Raw genomic sequence first — 20,121 nt, forward strand, 5'->3', positions numbered from 1 at the left:
AGTGTTGTTTGAATTCCATACATTTACTCCCTTGATCGCTTCATGGCGGGGTAAAAAAAAGAAGCATAAAAAAAGTTACCCGTTCCTGGAATATGCGCAATTTGAAAAACGTCCGTCTCGCTGAGACGCAAATTGAGAGCGAGCTGCCTCTCACTGCCACAGCATGGGATACTGCTTCAGACTCGGTGGTGTGCACCTTTGGTCCGGCCGAGAACAATGCAATCATTGAGGTCAGACGGAAACGCCCTGAGATCACTTCAACAGATCCCCTGTCTCCCGAAGCATTCGAATGCATTGCTTCCTGGGATGCTCCATGCCCTCTGCCAGGCCTGGCATGTGATCGTGTACTCTCGCTGCATTACTTTGCAGACAACCTGACAACCTGTCTGGTGCTCGAAGGAGGCGATATTGTCGTTGTTCGTGAAGAACCCCTTCCTGGTGAAGACAAGATCGAAATTGTCGGTTCAGTCGATGTGGGAATCACAGCTGCAGCATGGTCACCAGATGAGGAAATGCTGGCTCTCACCACCAGAGCCCAGACGTTCTTGTATATGACCAGAGAGTTTGAGAATGTGGCCGATATTACTTTCGCTCATAGTGACCTGCAATCATCACAACATGTGTCAGTCGGATGGGGTAAGAAGGAAACACAGTTCCAAGGAAAGAGAGCCAAGGCTCTTCGAGACCCGACTGTACCAGAAAAGATCGACCAAGGAATCTTGAGCAGCCATGATGATGGCAGCACTATGATCAGCTGGCGAGGAGATGGCGCATATGTTGCCGTGAACAGCGTCGAAGCAGACACTCGCCGCGTGATCAGGGTATACTCGAGAGAGGGTACTTTGGACAGTGTGAGTGAACCCGTCGACGGTCTGGAAGGCGCTCTGAGCTGGCGGCCGTCTGGCAGCTTGATTGCTGGAATTCAACGACTCAACGAACGGATCGATGTGGTGTTCTTCGAAAGGAACGGACTCCGCCACGGCGAGTTTTCTCTTCGTCTATCCGAAGAGGAGATGGAATCATGGGCTTCTCGCATCCATCTTGCCTGGAACGTGGATTCTACTGTACTTGCTGTCAAGTTTCAGGACCGTGTACAGTTTTGGACAACGGGCAATTACCATTGGTATTTGAAGCAAGAGATTCCTATCACGGTTGATACAAATTCTTCGCTTCCTTACTCATTTGAATGGCACCAAGAGAAGACATTGCGATTGGTTGCTGGCTCCTCAGGTACGATATCCTTGCATGAAGAGTAAAATACGAATAAAAGCTGATCTGAACAGGCTCGATACTGGATGCGGATTATGTATTTGATATCAACCATGGCTCTACCTCTATTCCAGATGATGTTGGCGCTGTTGCAGTCATCGACGGGAGTAAGTATCCCAATAGAACTTGATTGAGAATATTACTGATCCAACTATTAGAAACTCTCAAGTTGACCCCGTTGCGAATGGCTGGGGTACCGCCTCCCATGGCACACAACGAGCTGGCTTTGGATTCTAACGCCATTGATGTTGCATTCAGTAAATCCGGAGCCCGCATTGCTGTGCTGATGAGCAACACGCTTTCCATTTACCTCTGGTCTCTGAAGAGCCGACCTGTTCCTGTTCCTATCCTCGAGTCAAGCTATCCGTTATCAGATGCCCCAGCCAGTCGGCCCCGACAGATTGCATTCTTGAATGAGAATGAGGTATATGTGCTGAAGGACAACGGACCAAACTCGAGCTGCATCGAGAGGACGATCCTGGACACTCGAACAACCGAATCTGTATATCAGGCTGCAGACTCAGAGCAATTGGCATCGATCTTCGCCGGTATTGGACACCAAGCTCTGTGGTTCTCACATGCCCGTCAACCAGCTCGTCCTGTCAGCTACTCGAGCATTGAAGAGGCGTCATCGGGGAATCTGGATATTGCTCCGTGGGCGGATAGCCCGAATGTTGACAGCCATTGGGCTCGTGTTGTCTCTATCTCTGAGGATGAGGTAAGATCATATTCGCTTTGTACTTGGAGCTTCGTGCTGACTGTAGTAGCGCATTTTGATTGCATTGACGAGAACTGGTGCCTTGTATGCTAACAAGCGAGTCCTCGCGAGGAACTGCACGTCTTTCCTCGTGACCCCATCTCACCTTTTGTACACCACATCAGCACATCTTCTGAAATTTGTTCATCTGAACCACGTGGATGGTAAGATTGATTTCCTGGTCATCTATGTCGTCCTAAGCTAACATGGGAACTGCAGAAATGGAAGTTCCTGAGGATACACCAGAGACGGATGAACGGTGCAGAAGCATTGAACGTGGCTCTCGGTTGGTTTCAGTGATCCCGTCGATTTTCGCGGTCGTGCTCCAAGCCCCTCGGGGAAACATTGAGACCATCTTCCCTCGCGCTCTAGTATTGGCTGGAATCCGTACCTTCATCGACCAGAAGAAATACCGGTCTGCATTCCTTGCATGTCGCAGTCAGATGGTGGATCTCAACATTCTCCATGATTATGCTCCTGAACAATTCATGGAAAACATCACCCTGTTTATTGATCAAGTCAAGAAGATTGATTACATTGATGATTTCATATCGCGCCTGTCGTACGTCAATGTCCAGTCTTATAAGACAAGACCCCATTTTGCTAACGTTCACATAGGGAGGACGATGTGTCACAGACACTATATAAGGATACACTGAAAATATCCAAGAACGTCTCAGCAGCTGCCGCTCAGCCAGACAGTCCACCAGTTCCCTCGGTGCCCAAAACTGGCAAAAAGGAGAGCAAAATCAACAAGATCTGTGATGCATTCCTGGCGGCTCTTCAAAACCGTGTCGATACCAATTTGCAGAATTTGATCACGGCACATGTTTGCAAGTCACCACCTGACATGGAGGCAGGACTGGGACTTGCTGCAGGACTAAGAAGTAAGTACTTGGACCTTTGGTAATTTTCAATGATTGGTGACAACTAACCACTGTAATTTACAGCACAACATCCCGAACAGGCCGAAGATGCTATTGCGCACATGTGTTTCTTGACCGATGCTCACCGTCTATACTCTCACGCATTGGGTGTATATGATCTTGAGCTTACATTGTTGGTAGCTCAACAAGCTCAGATGGTAATACTTTCGGATAGAGACTTTGGTTGTGTTATCACTTTTCACTAACGAATTCTCAGGATCCTCGCGAGTACCTACCATTCCTTCGTAAGCTCCAACAGCTTTCGGAGACTCGCCGTCAATTTGAGATCGACAATCATCTTTCTCGCTTCGAAAAGGCTCTGGGCCATTTGTATGCTCTCAATGCTCACGATGAGATCAGCGCATATGTCGTCAAGCATGTCTTGTATAAGGAAGCCCTTGAGCTCTACAAGTACCAAACAGAGCAACAACGGGAAATTACCGAGCTCTATGCCGATTATCTACAAGATCAATCGAAATACAAAGATGCAGCAATTGGTAAGTTGTTTGGTTATAACACAGCAAGACAAAATAACAGCCAACTAATTTTCAACCCAGCGTATGAATCTCTCGAACTTTATGAGAGTGCTTACAAGTGCTTCAATCTGGCGCACAAATGGCGCGAATCATTGTACTGTGCCATGATGGCTTCTCTATCCGAGGAAGATCTAGCTGCCCACATCGACGGTCTGGTCACAACCCTCGTTGACGAACAAAAAGACTACGTCTCGGCAGCAACAATCTACGCCGACCATTTACATGACATTGTGACAGCCGCACGACTTCTCTGCCGGGGATCGAAGTTCGCCGACGCAGCGCGTCTCCTTGCACTCCACGGCAAACAGAGCCAGGTTGCAGAAATCGTTGACTCTGGCCTCGCTGAAGCAATGGGGAACATGACGGACCTGCTTGCCGACTGCAAATCCCAGCTCAATGCCCAGGTCCCACGACTCAGCGAACTCCGTCAGCTTCGCGCTGCCGATCCACTTGCTTTCTACGGCGGTGATCCTACCGGTGGAGATACGGGCGTCGATATCCCAGATAACGTATCACTGGCACCGACAGATGCATCTACTCTTGCTGGTCGCTCCATGTTCACCCGTTACACAGGTAACACCGGGAAAACAGGCAAGACTGGAATGTCACGTCATACTTCGAAGACTCGCCGGCGCGAGGAACGCAAGCGTGCTCGTGGTAAGAAGGGCACCGTTTACGAAGAGGAATATCTCGTCAACAGTATCCGACGACTCATTGAACGAGTCAATTCGAGCGTGGCGGAGACTGAGACCCTTGTCGATGGTCTGCTGCGTCGTGGCATGCGTGAGCGTGCTGCTGCTGTCGAGAAGGCGTTGCAGGAAGTCTTGACTATGTGCGCAGATTGCCGGGACGAGGTATTTGAAGTTCCCGCCCCCAGTGCAAAGAGCGAGGACCAGGAAGATGAAGAGAATGGTGTCGAGCCTATTAACCCTCCTATTTACGGAGGCGGTGCCAACGTATTGAGAGAAAGTATAGCCATTGTTGAAGGTGGTGGTGCCGCTCGCGTTAAGGAAATCCCTGTTGTCAAGGAGATGAAGAAGTCTTCTTTGCTGGCTTGAAGCAGTCAATGAATATGCTGCATGTGCCAATTAGCATCTAGATTATGAAATGAAAAAAGAAAAGTCGCTTCAGTTCTAATATTGCAACCTCCAAGTATGGTATGTTACTTGAGGAAGTGACTTAGGATCTGTAGTGCTCGTATACGAGACACCTCTTTACAAACGTCAACATTTGTCTTTCTAATTGATATTTCTCCAACCCTCGATCCAGCAATTATATGTCTTCAGACACTCATATGAAGACGGGGCATGTTCCCGGCAAGGCCCCTATTCTCATAGAGTTTCTACTTTCTACTTTGATCCATAAGTTACACTTGTATGACTTCCTAGCAGCTTTCTACGAGGTAACCAAAGGGTCCCTATTCTGTATCCTACGAGTCATACTTGACCACCATGAGAGGAATAGAATAGAATATCCTCCGCAGCAACCTATTCTCAACAGGAGCCTGTGTCCGAACTTCGCCTTTGCACTGTAGGAGAGACTGAGGCTCATCATTGATTTTGAACATTCTTCTGTGACAAAGTGAGCGCGGTACACTTCTGTAACAGGTCCCCAGGACGAACACTCAAAGGGTTAACTGTAGGTATATGTTGCACAAGTGTGAACCATCATCCAAATGGTAAGAAGCGTAAGCGATGTGACTCCAATGTGAGGGGAATATCCTGAATCATGCCATCTGCTACTGCCAAGATGAAAGTAGGACAATAGAGACAGTTTTCTCACTGGATCACACAATAATAACACATCTATGTTGTGCTTCTGAAACCGAACGTATACAAATCTAGGAAGGGGATATATAAATTAGCCATATCCCACATCTGAATATCAGGAGTGTAGCCAAAAAGGATACCATAAAAGCCCCAAGGACGGCCGTTCCTTTTCAAGAACCGTAAGTGAGCCGTCAGTTATCCCCTAGCGGATGTCAATCCCTCAATGCCTTGATACAGACTATGCGTCTCTCTATCTCTACGTATATCACTTTCCTCTTGGGCTTGGGCATGCTCGCGACAGCCCAAGTGGCACCCAGGTCTATTAAATGCGCCTGCGACGGTATCGCCGAGAATTCTCAGTCTGCCTGTGCTCAGGCTGGTGGGCGATTTAATGGGACCGGCTGTGGATTTGCAGGTTGCTGTGTTTATGCCAACGACGAACAAACTAGGTTCATCGAGACTTGTAGGACACTTGGGTATGGCTTTAGGCGCTGTGATGATTGCCGTTCTTGTTGATATGACAGAAGTGCTCGCCTTGTGGAAAGTATAGTAAAGCAGATATTCGACTTGTACAGTTGGAAGCGAATATTCCATTGCTCTGCTTGTATTGTGTCGTGTCACGTCATGTCCAAAATATGTTATGAGCAATGGAAACAGATGTATTGCTTTGGTGTAAACCGAAATCCTGCTGCCGTTGTATTATTATGTTCTAGATTATGAGAGGGAAAAGAAGATACAGCGAAAGGAATATCTGCATCAAGCTTGCATGGCCAAGTTAAATTGTCCACACAAGAACAGTGGGGTATCTTTCAGGCCGTCAGACCTTCCAAGGTTGGCCGGTATAGCTTATTCAAACTTTCTAAAGAGTGCTGAGGATCTCACCAGTCTCGCTGACAAGGTGGTTCTCAACCTTGACGGGGCCTTCGCCGACGCCAGTCAAGATGACACGGCTCACACCATCCTTCAGAACTTCGACGGCGCGAGAGTCAACCTGATCCAAGGAAACCCCGGCAGTGACATTGGCAATTCTCTCGTAGAATGCGCCGTCCCAACCCTCGGTGTTGGGGCCCAGGATAGCCTTGACAGTGCCAGCCACAAGCTCAGAGTCCTTATCTTCATAGTAGATGACAGCATTTGGGCCAGCATCGAAAGTGTAAGCACAAACGGTCCGGCCAACGACACGATTGATGTCGTGCACAAGGCGGACGGCAGCACGAGAGACGTCGTTCATGTAAAAGATAGGAGGCCAGGAGTCGAGGCAGGTGGCGTGGAAAGTGTTCGAGTCCCTCATGGTAATCTCCGCGAAATCGTGGAAGTTGCGGTTTTCAATAGCGGTTTCAATGGCGGCCATACGCTCGGGAACGACGTTTTGAGCACGCTCAGCGAAGAGAGCAGAGGTAGCCACAGTGGTCTGCATTCCCTCGGTGCTAGGCACATCCTTCTTCTCGGCGCTGACGACCAAAACAAGAGCGCGCATCTCAGGCCAGTGAGATGCAGGAGCAACTTCCTCAGCCAAGCTGTCACTTCCATCAACAAGCTCACCGGTGCGCCATGCGACGTATCCGCCCATCAGGGAGCGGCAGGCAGACCCGGAGCCTTGGCGCGCAATGCGGCTCAGCTCCTTAGGGGACTGGGGTAGTTCGTAAAGGTCAGCAACGGCGCGGACCAACGCTGCGAAGCCAGCGGCAGAGCTGGCCAGACCGGCGGCGGTAGGGAAGTTGTTCTCGGAGACGATCCGGAGAGGGTGGGCGGAGAGCTTGGGGAGCGAGGAATCGCCATCCTCAAGAGCCTTGCGGAGGGTACGGAGGCTGGAGATACATGCCAGTGTCCGCTTGGAAGACTGGATGTCCTGTGGACTGCCGTTCAGGTTCAGAGTGTCTGCAGCTGGGTATTCGGCAGAGCAAGAGGCAGTGGTCAAGGTACGGAGAGAGCGCTGAGAGAGTGTGACTGAGAGGGAGGAGTTTGTCGGGAGGTTGAGAGTAGTATCACGCTTGCCCCAGTATCTATAACACTGTTAAATTTGGACTATTGGTATAAAGGGGATGAGGGGTAAATCAAAGAGCGGCATACTTGATGACAGCAATGTTCACCGGAGCGGTGGTAGTGGCCCGATAAACAGAGGATGTAGACGCCATTTTTGCTTCAGAAGAGAAAGAAAGAACCTCAATAATTTTCTAAAAAGAACTACAAAAGACAGGGGAGATTATTTACTTAGGGGGATTGTTGATTTGTCTGGGCGGTGAGAGGGCAAAATAATTTCTACGGCGTAGTTCTAGTTCCGCGATGCATCGATCGACATCCTCCAGTCATTGACCTCCGATTATTCAACAATGGGAGCTGCAGCAAGTACACCCTCGGCGCCCTCCGTGGAGCCTGCAGCAACTTGTCCTGTGGACCACAAAACCCGTGAGGTTTGGCTGCAACAAAATAAAAACTCACCTCATCCTACCTCCGATGTCTCTGCCGAACAGGGACAACCACGTGCTAAAGCACAACGACCCCTATCAACAGACCGTGAAGTGAGCAATATCCCTCGAGCTGGTGATTTCAGCTCAGCAAGTGCCTGCCCCGAGGCCAACAAGGCGTCATCATCCCCATACGCTGCATCGCATGGTAGCCCATCCAATGCCGAATCCGAGACAGGCCGTGATGAAGCCACTGGAAATTGGATCTATCCGTCGGAGAAACAGTTTTTCGAGGCCTTGATGCGCAAGGGTAACACTCCTGGATCTACTGCTTCGGCCTCGGAGCTCGCGACTTCCGTGGCCTCTATTATTCCCATTCACAATGCCGTTAATGAACGCGCATGGGATCAGATCCTCGAATGGGAGAAAAAGGGCCCCGCGGCCGATCCCGGGAGTAAGAAATGCGGAGGACCAAAATTATATTCTTTCCGGGGACTTGGAGTCGATCCAAAGTACCTGAGTCCACGTGCGCGAATCAATGGATGGCTTGGCTACCAGCACCCATTTGATCGACATGACTGGATTGTTGAGCGTTGTGGTGGTGAAAAGGTTGAATACGTTATCGATTTCTACCAGGGCAAGCCATCGGAAAGCAATGGAACCCCATCAGGCCTGGCTGCCAATGCCAATGCCAGCCCCGGGAAGCTCAGTTTCTTCCTTGACGTCCGGCCCAAATTGAACACTTATGAAGGCTGGAGGCTGAGGTTCAACCGCTTCACGGGTCTATGAAGGCATCATTGACGATCGTCTTCTAGCGGAATATGCTTTCGCACTGCACATACAAAGGCGACAACGGAGCACGGTCAGGATTTGGGACCCAATTGGGTGTATTTTGCATGTATAACACATATAATTCTGTATGATATCAGGCTACAGGACTAAGAGACAGCGATGAATTAATGTTCTCCATTCCTTTCACACTGAAGGTTGGCAATGAAAGCGTAAATTAGAAGCAAGTGAATGAAATGAAGCAAAAAGATGAGATGCTTGACTAACGAGAGCACAATCATGCAAAAGGGATATCGTGCGCATACATGACAACATTATAGACGAAGACCGCGACGGTAGCCAATAAACAAGAACCAGAGAAGGGAAATATCTATCCGAGAACAATTGCGAGCACAATGATAGCAAGGATAACAGCAAGGATTACAAAGAGACAGCAAGCTCTGTTGCGCGCATTCTTCTGATATCTGCTGGCACTGCGCAACTCGACATTGGCGCCTCGTGTGTCCTGGGTGACGTTTTGGACATTCTCGCTGATAATATCCAACTGCCCTCCTTGTTCCGTAACGATGTGCGCAACATCCCGGAAGAGCTCGTTCAGCTCTCCGACGCTTTGTTCAATGTTCCGGATCTCTGCCTCGCGCTCGATGATCAGGGACTCTTGGAAATCCACCTCGCCCTGGTTGGCCATACGGTGTTGCTCCTCTAATATCTGCTCTTGTAATTGGACATCGTTCTCAGAGGATGGTTGTTCGCCTTCTTCAAATGCTGTGCGTGCAGCAACCGCAGAAGCGCGCTGTTTCTCGAGTGCACGGCGCTGAATAGTTTGGAATTCATCCAAGGTGGCCTTGAATTCAGATGATAGCTTTTGCTGTGTCCATTTCTGGGAGGGCTATAAGATAGGCGTTAATAAGAAATGCTCATCATTGAGTGGAATGAGACAGCTCATACATTGACGTCCTCCCATGTCTGGATCTGCTTAATCCCTTCTCCGACATCTCTAAACCCCGTACGGGTCTCTTCGAGCAGATCATGGACTCGTTCGCGCACACGATCTGTATCTCGTTTGGTTCCGAGAAGGGCAATTTGGTTGGATAGGCGAGAGATGTTTGATGTCAATGTAAATAACTGATCTGAGAGCTGCTCGGCCAGATGGTCGAAGTCCGGATCATCACGGTACTGCGGGTCTTCATCCCTGCGCATGGTGGTAGGCTGAGCCTCCAACGAGTTTAGCCTGTCAAAAGACATTCTATGTGTAATCAAAAAGCAATAAATGAGTGCTTAAAGTGAAAGTAGAAGAAGACAAGTAGAAGAAGACTGGACAATAAACGAGTTATCTGCAGGTCCCTGCTGCCTTCGATAAGCCTCGTTGGTGTGCAGACCGCCTTCACATGACGTACTACGCAACCACTAAGCTCGATATAGACTAGCCGTTGTGGCATAATGCAACATTGAGCCACATGTCACATGACCAGATGTGGCTGGTGTGTTTTGATACCTCAAAATATTCCTAGGCGACCTCGCCGTTGATTGATCCTATCCGACCAGCTCAACACAACCAGCTGTCAGCCGTGACCATTCGTCAACATCGTCCCTGGTCCGCCAATTCTTTTCTCCAGCTCCCGGAGCTCTTCATATGAGGATCATCCTGACCATGCTCTAATCTTCAACTATTTCATTCTCTTCCACGAGCGCATCCCACTCCCAAAGCTTACATCATGGCCGTCTTACAAACTCGGCCCTACAGGCGAATCCTGACTTCGGCCTTGCACCGAAGATTTGTTCATGCATCTGCACTTTCACTGCTAGTCTCTTATATTATCGCAATTGCGATCGGGGAGAAATCGTCCTGTGAGTACATCGCAACCTTATCGGGTCGAGCCTCGAAGGCTCAGTTTCAAGCCCTGAAAGTACAAAGAACTAATAAAAGTACCCCATGCAGTTTTCTGGTTATGGTTTCCTTTTGGTAGTTGCGGTGTTCGAACCGCGCTACTCTTCATATCCTCGCTCACCATTTTTGTCCTTCGCGTCAGTCAAATGCACGTCGGCTCGAGAACAGCTACTTCCTCGTTTGGCACTTTGAAATCATTCACTTTGTTACAAATCGCGCAAACATTTGGCTGGTATATCTTCTCGGCATGGTGGTTCACTCAAGTCTACGTATGGTCGTCTTCGCTTGATTCCAACCTCGAGCTTGTGAAACGGGGCAGGTGCGTTGGGTATCCTTTGAATGACTCCGATCTGGACTAATGAGATACAGGCCACACGAGCGACCAACCCTGAACGAAAGGCCGATTTACCTTAATTCCTTCCATGCGTTTCTAGCATGTGTGCAAGCAGTGTTCCACCTCTACTACGACTACGACCGCATTGCAGTGCCCATCGCGGAACGAAGCTCCAAAACAAATGACGAGCGTACCCATCCTGTACCGCCAACCTCCAAGTATCTGCAGCGTGTTCTACCGCAAGAATTGGCCGCCGGGGCTATCAGAAGCGTCACTGTTGCTGCAGCGTCTCTCCTGATATACCCCATATTTTTCAGACGCTTTGCGTGGAGCTGGTCTTTGTATGTTGCCAAGCTCTTTTGGAGCTTCCCGAGATCTGCAGCCGAACCTCAGAGCTTCGTTCCCTCAATTTTCCCCTACTTCTTCTTCAAAACTTTGGTCCCCGGAGTCATGCTTGTTCTCTCCTGGCAAACCGCCAACCTCTTCTATTCTGTGTTCATCGGCAAGGAGCCTTTGAAGCGAGGCCAGCCACTCACAACAGAGGCCAAGGATCCCAATGGCAGTCTTCTTACTGGCCTCAGAGCGAAGAAGGAAGTTGTGAAGGTTTTTGCGCTCTGGGAACTCAGTCTCATCAGCCAGCGTATTCCCGACCGCCGGAAGGCAATTTTCAATGAAATTGATCGCGAGGGTGGTTCAGCTTGGTCCCAAGTTCTTGCTTGCACCACCGATGTAATCAAGGCCATCAACACTCGCATCGAGGAAAGCAAAAATCCTGTGCCTGTTACCAAGCCTTTGCCGCAAGCCGAGAAACCCGAGCCTGTCCTTCAAACTCTCCCACGACTCTCAGAGCCAATCAAAGACGACAACATCTTCACTACTGCCCCCAAGGCTACTTCACGCCAGGACAAATTTGGCGATGCGTTTAGCTCGGCGGCTAAATCCATCGGTCAGTCAGAAGACTGGACTCCAACTGCGCGAGCCCGAGTCCGTGATGTTTTCGACCGGGCATCATCAGTAATGCTTAGCCCTGAGCAGAAACAGAAATATCTCAGCTCTCCCCAGAAGTTCAAGCTACTTACCGGCGGTCCCTCCACGACCCATAAACCCGAAGACATGAACCCACTTCTGGCACAGATTCTTCGTTCGCCTATCGGCCAACCTTTCCGTCAGACATACGCTCAACGCCTCTCTTCTATTGTTCTTGGCACCCCGGAGTCCTCTCTATCCTTGATTGTGGATGCTGTGGAGTCGTTGACTCGACTCCTCGTTGCCAGCTTGGCCGAAGATCCGTATGGCAAAGTCCAGGCCGATGTGCCCTCAGCTGTGCAACTTCTGACCCAAACCACCCTCAACTTGGATGCATTTGCCCACCAGGGTGGATTGGATGCCCACTGGACCGATATTAACTTCCCCTCATCGAGCGATCCCCAGGCCCAAGCAGTTGCCCGTCTGGTTCCAGATGTTGAAGTCGTGCTTGCTACACTCCGTGGTGGGCTCAAGGATCTACTGACGGCTTTCAGACCTTACTTGCGGGATATCGGTATCGCAGGCAAGGATTTGAGGCTAGCAAAGGAGGCAGCTGGCATCGACGGAGAGGAGGTGTTATGATCTATGACGATCTTTTTTTCTTGCTGCAATCTTTTTAATGCTCACTATATCTCATGATTTCTCTTCACAAAACTTCATGTATTGTTATCTCTCGTCCTATTCTCCAGTCCCATTGGGATTGATATCAGTGGACAAATGCATGGTTAGGCGTTCTGTTAAGATGGGCGTGGTGGGTGTTGGCTGAAATACAACATCAGTTTTAGTGAATCAATACCTTATTTCCATCAACAAGATCATCTAGAATTCCAATTTATTTGTAAAGACTTCTATAAATCCGATTTGCTCTTGGAAGTATGGGTCACATGACAGCGCTTTCTCACTCAACACCAACCTCATCAAGTCCAGCTACAATTGTTCAACACGAACTCCAAGCAGCAACATACGATTGGAAGCACTCCTGGCTGCTTAGGGCAACCATTTTGACACGAAATCATGTCATTGACAAACGTCTACCATGTGCGTCGTGTCGCGGACACCTCTGCAAAAGCATGTTTGATTTGCTACAAGCCATCTACCAGTGTGATGATCACACCGGATAACAAGGTATGCAATGTTATCTTCCATCTGGAATATGATATACAGCTTGTTTCTTGGCTTCATTCCCCAGTTTTTATGCACATGAAGTGGCTCATTCACGCAGGACTTCTTCTACGTGTGCCCCGCACATTTGCAAGACAAGCAGTTCTGCTCTCCAATCATCGACACAGAGGGCCAAGCAAAACGTCTTAAGGCAGAACAAATGGCCAAGGAGATCGAAAAGGTAAAAAAAGAGTACGAAGAAAAACAACGACGAAAGAAAGAGCGCGAGAAGGCGTCTAGCAAGGACAATAAAGAGGAGAAAGATAAGAGCAAAGATGAGCGCAAAGACAAAGACAAAGATGCATCTGAGTCAAACGCCAACGATGAAAAAGACAGAGATGATAAGGTTTGTGTCTTTCCACCAGGGAACTAAGCAAAATGCTTCGTATGAACGTGTTGACTAATTCTCTCTGCCAGATTGCTTCTATCCAGAAAGATTCTGGGACAGAGACAAAGTCAGATGATTCGCCTCGAATTTTCTCTTTGCACAAGTATGTGATCAACATAGATTTTTCATGGCAATGACTCCTAACGGCAAAACAGGAATTTCTATCAGATGCGCATCGACCGGCTACGCAACATTGAAATAGCAAAACGCAACCAGGAAAGATTAAGGCAACCCTCACTGTTTCCCTCTGTGCCGTCGGGAAATCCTTAGACTTCTCTTCGCCTGTGCCCTTTGGTCGTCGATATAGGTAGTTCAAGATAAGAACGCCATATTGATTCGCCCATCGTGCTCTGCTGATCTGGTAGGCACACTGGAGCCTAGGGCACGACACAAAACAGTGAAGCCATGCCTGACGACTGATGTCCATCACTTTGCACGGCATGTTTAACCCTCCCATAAACCACTCATTTCGAACCATTTTACTCTCCGTTATGACCTGGTTACGGATAGTAGCAGACAGAACCATGCAGAAATATTGAGTCATACAAGCTTCATATCCCCGCATATCTGCGTCTTCCAGTTATTAGCGGACTTTCCGCCCAATTATCAGCAAGCCATACAATCTCCAACGGCAAATAAAGGTTAAAGCTAGTGTGACGTGGTATTGGCCCCCGGCACGGGGCGCCCCTGACTCGGGCACGATCAGCCCTAGAACCCATGTGTATAATGGACTTCATTTATCTCTCAAACAAACGAATTTCTGATCCTGTAGGATGCCGACTACAGTAGCAAACCTTAGAAATCCCTAAGCCTATTATCGTTATGTAACCCGCTTGTCCTCAGCACACATTTGTCTACGAGGCACCTAACAAGGCTCCGACAAACACTCAGCCACTCTCGCCCGGGCAACTACCTATATTCCAGTCCAGGAACTATGAGCTTTCTATCTTCTACAGTAAATGACTCAGTGCCAGGATGCGCTTCCCGTATTGCATGTCCTTTGAAGGTTCGTGCTTTTGGACAGGGATATAATAAGCACTAGTTACCTAGAGCGGTCCCTAAATAAGACAAGGCCCCCTCGTGGAAAACTGCCTCGGCGCTAGTGGGCGGCTCACTCGGTCTGTCCCTGATGGAACCACTAGTCGTGTATTTACGAGGGCCTTCTGAACTTCAATGCATGTGAGGCGTGGACGAACTCCCGGTGGTACATAGACTGCCATGGTGATCCGTACATATACCAATCTTTGTAATCTCGTTCCCGTGTCCGGGGCTTGCTCCGACATACTCTTTGGAGTTTAGGGCTCGGCTGTGCAACCGCAACTACGCTCCCTAGCAGACATAAGGTAGTTTTAATCGTTGATATTTTTAAGACGTTATTAATTGTTACATTTCTCGTCATAGCAACTAGGTAGCAAGATTGTGAGCTAGTCATGCCGCTGTTTCTATTAAATTTGGTATGCTGTATGTTAGTATTTCAATGCAAGTGCATATATATAGCCCGCAATCTAGACAACTACATAGCCACATCACTTAAGACCGAGACAGACACGTGAAATTCAACTCCTATTGACAATGCAGCTGCCTGGAAGTGACACGATCTATAATTGTTGAAGTTCGTAGATGCCTTTCTCGAACTACTCCGTACTCGAACCAATTTATCAATTGAATGCTGCCTGGCAGGTCTAGATGATAGATAGTGCTGCACTAGAGCACGGGGCCAACTAAACTAGGCCATGGGTTTTGGATGCATTAAGGAAGCCTATATATAATGTGAAGTTGACATGATGTGTGTAGGTAGACATGACTATACCCTGGGTACTCTGTGATGCTCCGTGCTCATGTGAGTATAGTACATGCTATGCACGTGTTGTTCAAACTTTGAAGGCAGTGTAACTCCCACCGTGTTATCTTTATTTAGCTAAATGTATTTGGCAGCCTACGTTCCGTAGCTCACTAGTAATAAATATCGCTATGGAACACAAGACTTGTTCAACGCAAAATATTCAAGAGATGCGCAGATATCACACAGCGAACGGAGTGAGACTCGACTTACTATTTTTGGATGGCAAGATCCTTAGCACATATGATTACGGGATTATCCCCAGATACAAATGATTGTTTTCAGGACTTTCCTAATTAGACTCAATCGCAAGCTACTATAAGAGAGACCAAGCCTAATCCCAGACCTGAAACAAAGTTAAATGTCAGCGATTGATGCAAAGGCGATCACAACCGCATCTATTGATGAACTATGTAACAATGATGCGGATTGTGGAAAGGATGTGGTACCTGTACATTATTTGTTAAGTTCTTCAAATCAGACCAGTTGTGAACTCCACCGGGAGCTCCCCCCTGCAAGGTAATGTGCACTGCCCACCCCACTGGGAAAGGGATATTGCTAATCACGTATGGATTTGGCATATATACTAGATAGCTAGTCGGAATAAAATCAATTAGGGCTTGTACTAATGAGATCTACAACTAGTAATATAATATATTATCGATATTCTATACTACTAGTAGTATATCAGGTCTTATTTCTTAAAAAAAAATACAAGATACAATAAGAAACCAAAACCAAAACCATACCAGTAATACCAATACACATACCCACCAATCGGGAAACCCTGGAAAGAGACCCGCTTTGCACAGCCTCCTTCTGCTTCAAACCTTGGAAGTCGACAGAAGGGGGGAAATGAATTCAATCCCGTCATTGGCATTACGCTGATCCTTGAAAACTGACACTTCGGTGGGGTTTGAGAAGAAATCTTAGAGAAGACAAGTGGAGTATGCGTTTGGATCTATATTGTACCCTTTGGTGAAAAACATAGAGTGCCTTGGCGCGCGATTAACTATTGCGTAGCATACTCCGTATGGCTGGGATTGCACCCGGGAGAAAAAAAAAAGGGCTCAGGCCACGAGTCAATTTATGCATGTTGGTATGCGGTGCAGCCCTAGGGTAGGGTAAGCCGGGCCCAAATTCAATTACAATTCGAAATGGGGCTTTAGCTTTGGCTCATATCGCCGACGCTGTATGACTTTCTATCTGTTGAGTTTGTGCATGCATGTATTGGTCTGTGGGACATGGCACCTTCTTGACCAACGGGAACATTGAATACGAATCACAAGATAGATGCCTAGATACGGAGTAGCTTTAGGAGGATGACTTGTGGGGTTGTGATGGATTGATATCACAGTGGCTGTACGGATCAGCAGGGGTATGTTGACCCGCGTGCTGCCTAATGTGTGTCTTGCTTTTGTAGATCATGGGTTGGAGGAGGAGTATTCTGTCAGCTTTAGTGGCTTGTCTGGAACGTTCGGAGGTAATGCTCCTGAGCCTCACTATCTGGTCGCCATTGTCGCTGCCTGTACGAAATATGATGAAATGAGATGCAAGGCAGTCATGCTCTTATGGCCGGCAACAATGGTCACTCTCCACGTGGTGCACGTGGTCTTTTCCAAAGAGTGCAATAATGATGACCAAGCCCTGCAAGAAGTGTGGATTTTCAAGTCTCAGGTCCGAGCTTAGATGTACCTGTCACTCACAAGCCCGGTGAGCCCCTCTGATTGGCACATGATTACCTGGAACCAAAAAAAGAACCAAACATGAACCATAAAATGTAAGTTGGAGCTTTAAGCTTTCATCACTCGTAAAACTATGTATGGTGTTCATCACTCGTCATCTTAAAGATTGCCACGCCCAGAGTCGTTAGCTGCCGGGACCCGCATTCCTGGAGGAAGACGGATGGCAGGGTTAGCTCTGGGCCCCTGAGCCAGGTTGACTTGGGCAATATCAACGCGGGCTTTGGTGAGACCAATGGCGGGCACGACCCAGCCACCACAGCTGCATCGAAGACCTTGCCATGCAAATTTGCCCACATTGGACCCGCAGATAGGATTGGGGCAAGTGAGGCGCCCAGAGAGAGGGGCATCGTCGGGGTGCGCACCATATGTTGTATCCACGTTAGCCTCAGTTCCATCCTCGGATGGGAAGAGACTTGGGCGCATCCAGGTCAGGGGGTGGAGGAAAACATGGCCGCAATCGGCGGTTGCTGAGGACTTGGCGGTATTTTGCTTTTCTTCTTCATGCGGGAGGATGAATGGAGTCGTTGCCAGTTTGGTTCTGTGATGGATTTAGTAAATATAGAGTTTTTCTTTTTTCAGGAGGACGGGTCTGGATCTTTGATTGTGGGACTAACCTGCATTTCCGGCACTTAATCTCAACCGTTCGACCAGTGGCATCTTGGGACCGAACGGGCTGTTCATCTTCAAACCGCACCGATTTCAGCTCTGGGGCACGGCCACACGCCACACTTCCCTCAACATCGCGGCGATAAAGCCAGCGCTTGTAAGACGGATGGTCGGTGACATCGTCTGGGCAGCCCATCTCATGGTACAGGTTCAGCTGCTCCATAAAGCCATCGTTTGGCTCACATAGGGGCCTGCTTTCGCGAACCAGCGCAAGGGCGGATTGCGGTGTGAGCGCCCCTGGCTGGCGGTGGAGCAAGTAGGCGATGCAAATGGCCGCGGAGCGGGACTTCCCCATCGCACTGGATCATCGTATTAGCCACTGTACATCTTTCCACGATGAGCAAGGCCAGGCACGGATCCAACGTGCATCACAGGGATTTGCGGAATCCTTCAGCCACGTGTAGATCGCACTTGGTGGACACGCAATGACGTAGGAGGCATGAAGCCACTCAAGAATATGCATTCCACAAGAAACGGCCAAAGAGCCGGGAGACTAGATAATTTGTACTTCGACTTACCAGTGCACGAGTACACCTCCACCACCGTTTAGGCCAGACTGAATAAACTTGATAGCAGCGGGGAAATGCTCCAATAAATTTTCATCGTCGACATCGTCAACTCCTATGGAAAGATGCTGGTAAGATGAGAACTTCTCTTGTTCCTCAGCTGGGTTGAGACGCAGCACCGAGACGACATGCGAGATATCTGCACGTGCCAATGCTGCTTTGTTTTTGACGCTTAATATGCTACAAATGGCGCGTTAGCAATGAATAAAAACTGCCAAATCAGGAACTGGCAGTGCCAATCTCCAGTCTTAGCTCCATTTTAGTGAAACCCCGACAAAGATTGTCTGTTAGTGAAGTGAGACCAACCCTCCAACATAGATATTGTGGCCTTTTATTTGATTCATGGCCATTTTGAGATATGGTGGCTGCAACTAGGCAGCAGTAGGATGTTTTGTTGATGGCGAGAGAGAAAATACAGAATTCAGAAGCTCAGCTCCAGTGTCAGTTTGATAACTTGACTTCTTTTTCTTCTTAGATCGCAAAGGCGGAGGTTGAGCCTCGGCGCTGCCAAACTCAAAAAGTCTGATAGGGTAAGGGTATGACAAAGCAGGTGACTTTGGTGCCTCAGGCAGTAGATACTTATATCTCAGATCTGGGTTTATTTGTTCAGCTTATCTAGGGAAATATAGAATTGTCATTTGATTTGAACTCCACCTATTGACCCTCAAATGGTCACAGCAGCAATTCCAGCTATAAGAGAGTGTGGATTTGTTCAATGAGCGTTTTCCGCTATGTGGAGAGCGATTTACATCCGACAAAGGTCAAACAATCAACCTCGTTAGCTGATAATCTGATTTGCTATGCGAACTGTAAGGGGGTGCTCACGGGGCAAAAAAGGGAAGCTAGATTTAGGCTTAGTTAGGATTACCGCGGGGAACCTGGACCTGGGCTGATCAGGAATGGAGCAATCAACGGAGCGGGAGGCCTCATTACGAAGTACTATAAAGGAGGCTAACTCGTCTCGGATTACATTGAGAGGCGTAACCCGCGCTTCTAGGCTGCAGCCTTCTAAGGCTTAAGGCTGGCTGCGCCTCAGGAGGTACAATGCAGCAATGCACCTGGACTCTTTCAGGGCTTGGTTTCTGCTGACCGGGTGTTATCAGCCGAAGTCAGCCGAACTACTCCGTACTCCGTACAAAATCCGTAAACCCCCTCTCTGCTGACGCCTCTTGACCAAGTGTCTTTGCTGCCTATCGCTCTGGTAATCATTACCTGAAGCAAAATGTAAAAACATGCCTCAATGGAGGTGTGTAGCTTACCTAGTCAGCTGTCGCCGACCGCAATCTATTTATTTCCTAAATAAGTCAAGGGCGCCTCCTGGAACATCAAGTGGCTTGACGGCGACGATCGATGAGAAATACATATTAGACTGGTCTTTGTATCTGCTACTTTGTACGGAGTATACAGTAGACAACGATCAATTCAGAGAGGTGATACCCCTTGCCAAGGGGGGCACTGCCATTTGGTACAAAATCCTATTGTTGAGCTCCCTGGAGCAACCCTAACTTTTGAGAGTAGAAAATCATTAATCCGTATAAACCAAGAAGCTCGGCATATCTGGTCGCCATACTTGGGATAGGGTTCTAGGGCTATACATCTAACGTAGAGTTCGCCCATCCCCTTGGGATGAAACCCCATTCTACTACATAGGTACTAACGTAGATTAGAACCTGAATTTTATGACACTAGTCTAACGTGAACACGTTAGATTGCACCGGAATACCCAATTCAGCGATATTCTCTAAATAATAATAAGAAAAACAAAAGAAAAACAGAGATTTTCCTTCTCGAAGCCGATGTGGAGCACTAGGCTGATTACTCAGCCATGTTCCCTGCAGCCCTGGAGGGTTTGTTCCAACGTTCTCATTTCTCAACTTCACACTCATCGCCAAAGACCAGGCCATTTTCTATGATTTTTATTTTGAAGAATGCCGTTCAACATGCCTGCCTCTAGCTAGAACGTTTGATCACACCAGCGTCAAGGTTCACCCCCTCTGCGCCCAGATGACAGGCGGACCGACAGTGTGGCAGTGCATGCAATGCCAGGCGCTAAGTG

At 48.4% G+C, this 20,121-nt stretch overlaps 7 protein-coding genes across 7 annotated transcripts; 4 read left to right on the forward strand and 3 right to left on the reverse strand.

Moving 5' to 3' along the window:
* Positions 1-92: 92 nt before the first annotated feature.
* Positions 93-4,546, forward strand: N7517_005376 (Elongator subunit IKI3; the record flags this gene model as incomplete). Its single annotated transcript, XM_056723106.1, has 9 exons — positions 93-1,230; positions 1,284-1,376; positions 1,428-1,987; positions 2,037-2,190; positions 2,246-2,588; positions 2,645-2,913; positions 2,977-3,110; positions 3,170-3,449; positions 3,510-4,546. 9 exons carry the CDS (start codon positions 93-95, stop codon positions 4,544-4,546), a joined length of 4,008 nt encoding a protein of 1,335 aa, XP_056579356.1.
* Positions 4,547-6,116: 1,570 nt separating this feature from the next.
* mvd1 (diphosphomevalonate decarboxylase MVD1) lies at positions 6,117-7,392 on the reverse strand (the record flags this gene model as incomplete). The annotated part of the gene is made up of 2 exons (XM_056723107.1): positions 6,117-7,260; positions 7,328-7,392. 2 exons carry the CDS (start codon positions 7,390-7,392, stop codon positions 6,117-6,119), a joined length of 1,209 nt encoding a protein of 402 aa, XP_056579357.1.
* Positions 7,393-7,587: 195 nt separating this feature from the next.
* On the forward strand, positions 7,588-8,451 carry N7517_005378 (cytochrome c1 heme lyase CYT2; the record flags this gene model as incomplete). The annotated part of the gene is made up of 1 exon (XM_056723108.1): positions 7,588-8,451. One exon carries the CDS (start codon positions 7,588-7,590, stop codon positions 8,449-8,451), a length of 864 nt encoding a protein of 287 aa, XP_056579358.1.
* Positions 8,452-8,821: 370 nt separating this feature from the next.
* Positions 8,822-9,696, reverse strand: N7517_005379 (SNAP receptor PEP12; the record flags this gene model as incomplete). The annotated part of the gene is made up of 2 exons (XM_056723109.1): positions 8,822-9,340; positions 9,400-9,696. The coding sequence occupies 2 exons, from the start codon at positions 9,694-9,696 to the stop codon at positions 8,822-8,824; spliced, it is 816 nt and encodes a 271-aa protein (XP_056579359.1).
* A 470-nt stretch (positions 9,697-10,166) lies between these two features.
* On the forward strand, positions 10,167-12,281 carry N7517_005380 (nucleoporin NDC1; the record flags this gene model as incomplete). Its single annotated transcript, XM_056723110.1, has 3 exons — positions 10,167-10,299; positions 10,391-10,658; positions 10,709-12,281. 3 exons carry the CDS (start codon positions 10,167-10,169, stop codon positions 12,279-12,281), a joined length of 1,974 nt encoding a protein of 657 aa, XP_056579360.1.
* Positions 12,282-12,713: 432 nt separating this feature from the next.
* Positions 12,714-13,518, forward strand: N7517_005381 (AAA-ATPase Vps4-associated 1 family protein; the record flags this gene model as incomplete). The annotated part of the gene is made up of 4 exons (XM_056723111.1): positions 12,714-12,824; positions 12,922-13,206; positions 13,278-13,351; positions 13,404-13,518. 4 exons carry the CDS (start codon positions 12,714-12,716, stop codon positions 13,516-13,518), a joined length of 585 nt encoding a protein of 194 aa, XP_056579361.1.
* Positions 13,519-16,932: 3,414 nt separating this feature from the next.
* Positions 16,933-18,415, reverse strand: dspC (dual specificity phosphatase YVH1; the record flags this gene model as incomplete). Its single annotated transcript, XM_056723112.1, has 4 exons — positions 16,933-17,371; positions 17,448-17,798; positions 18,018-18,245; positions 18,372-18,415. 4 exons carry the CDS (start codon positions 18,413-18,415, stop codon positions 16,933-16,935), a joined length of 1,062 nt encoding a protein of 353 aa, XP_056579362.1.
* Between the last annotated feature and the right edge of the window lie 1,706 nt (positions 18,416-20,121).

The sequence above is a fragment of the Penicillium concentricum genome (assembly GCF_028827145.1).
Source record: "Penicillium concentricum strain IBT 3081 chromosome Unknown utg000002l_segment0_segment0, whole genome shotgun sequence".
Lineage (NCBI taxonomy): Eukaryota > Fungi > Ascomycota > Eurotiomycetes > Eurotiales > Aspergillaceae > Penicillium > Penicillium concentricum.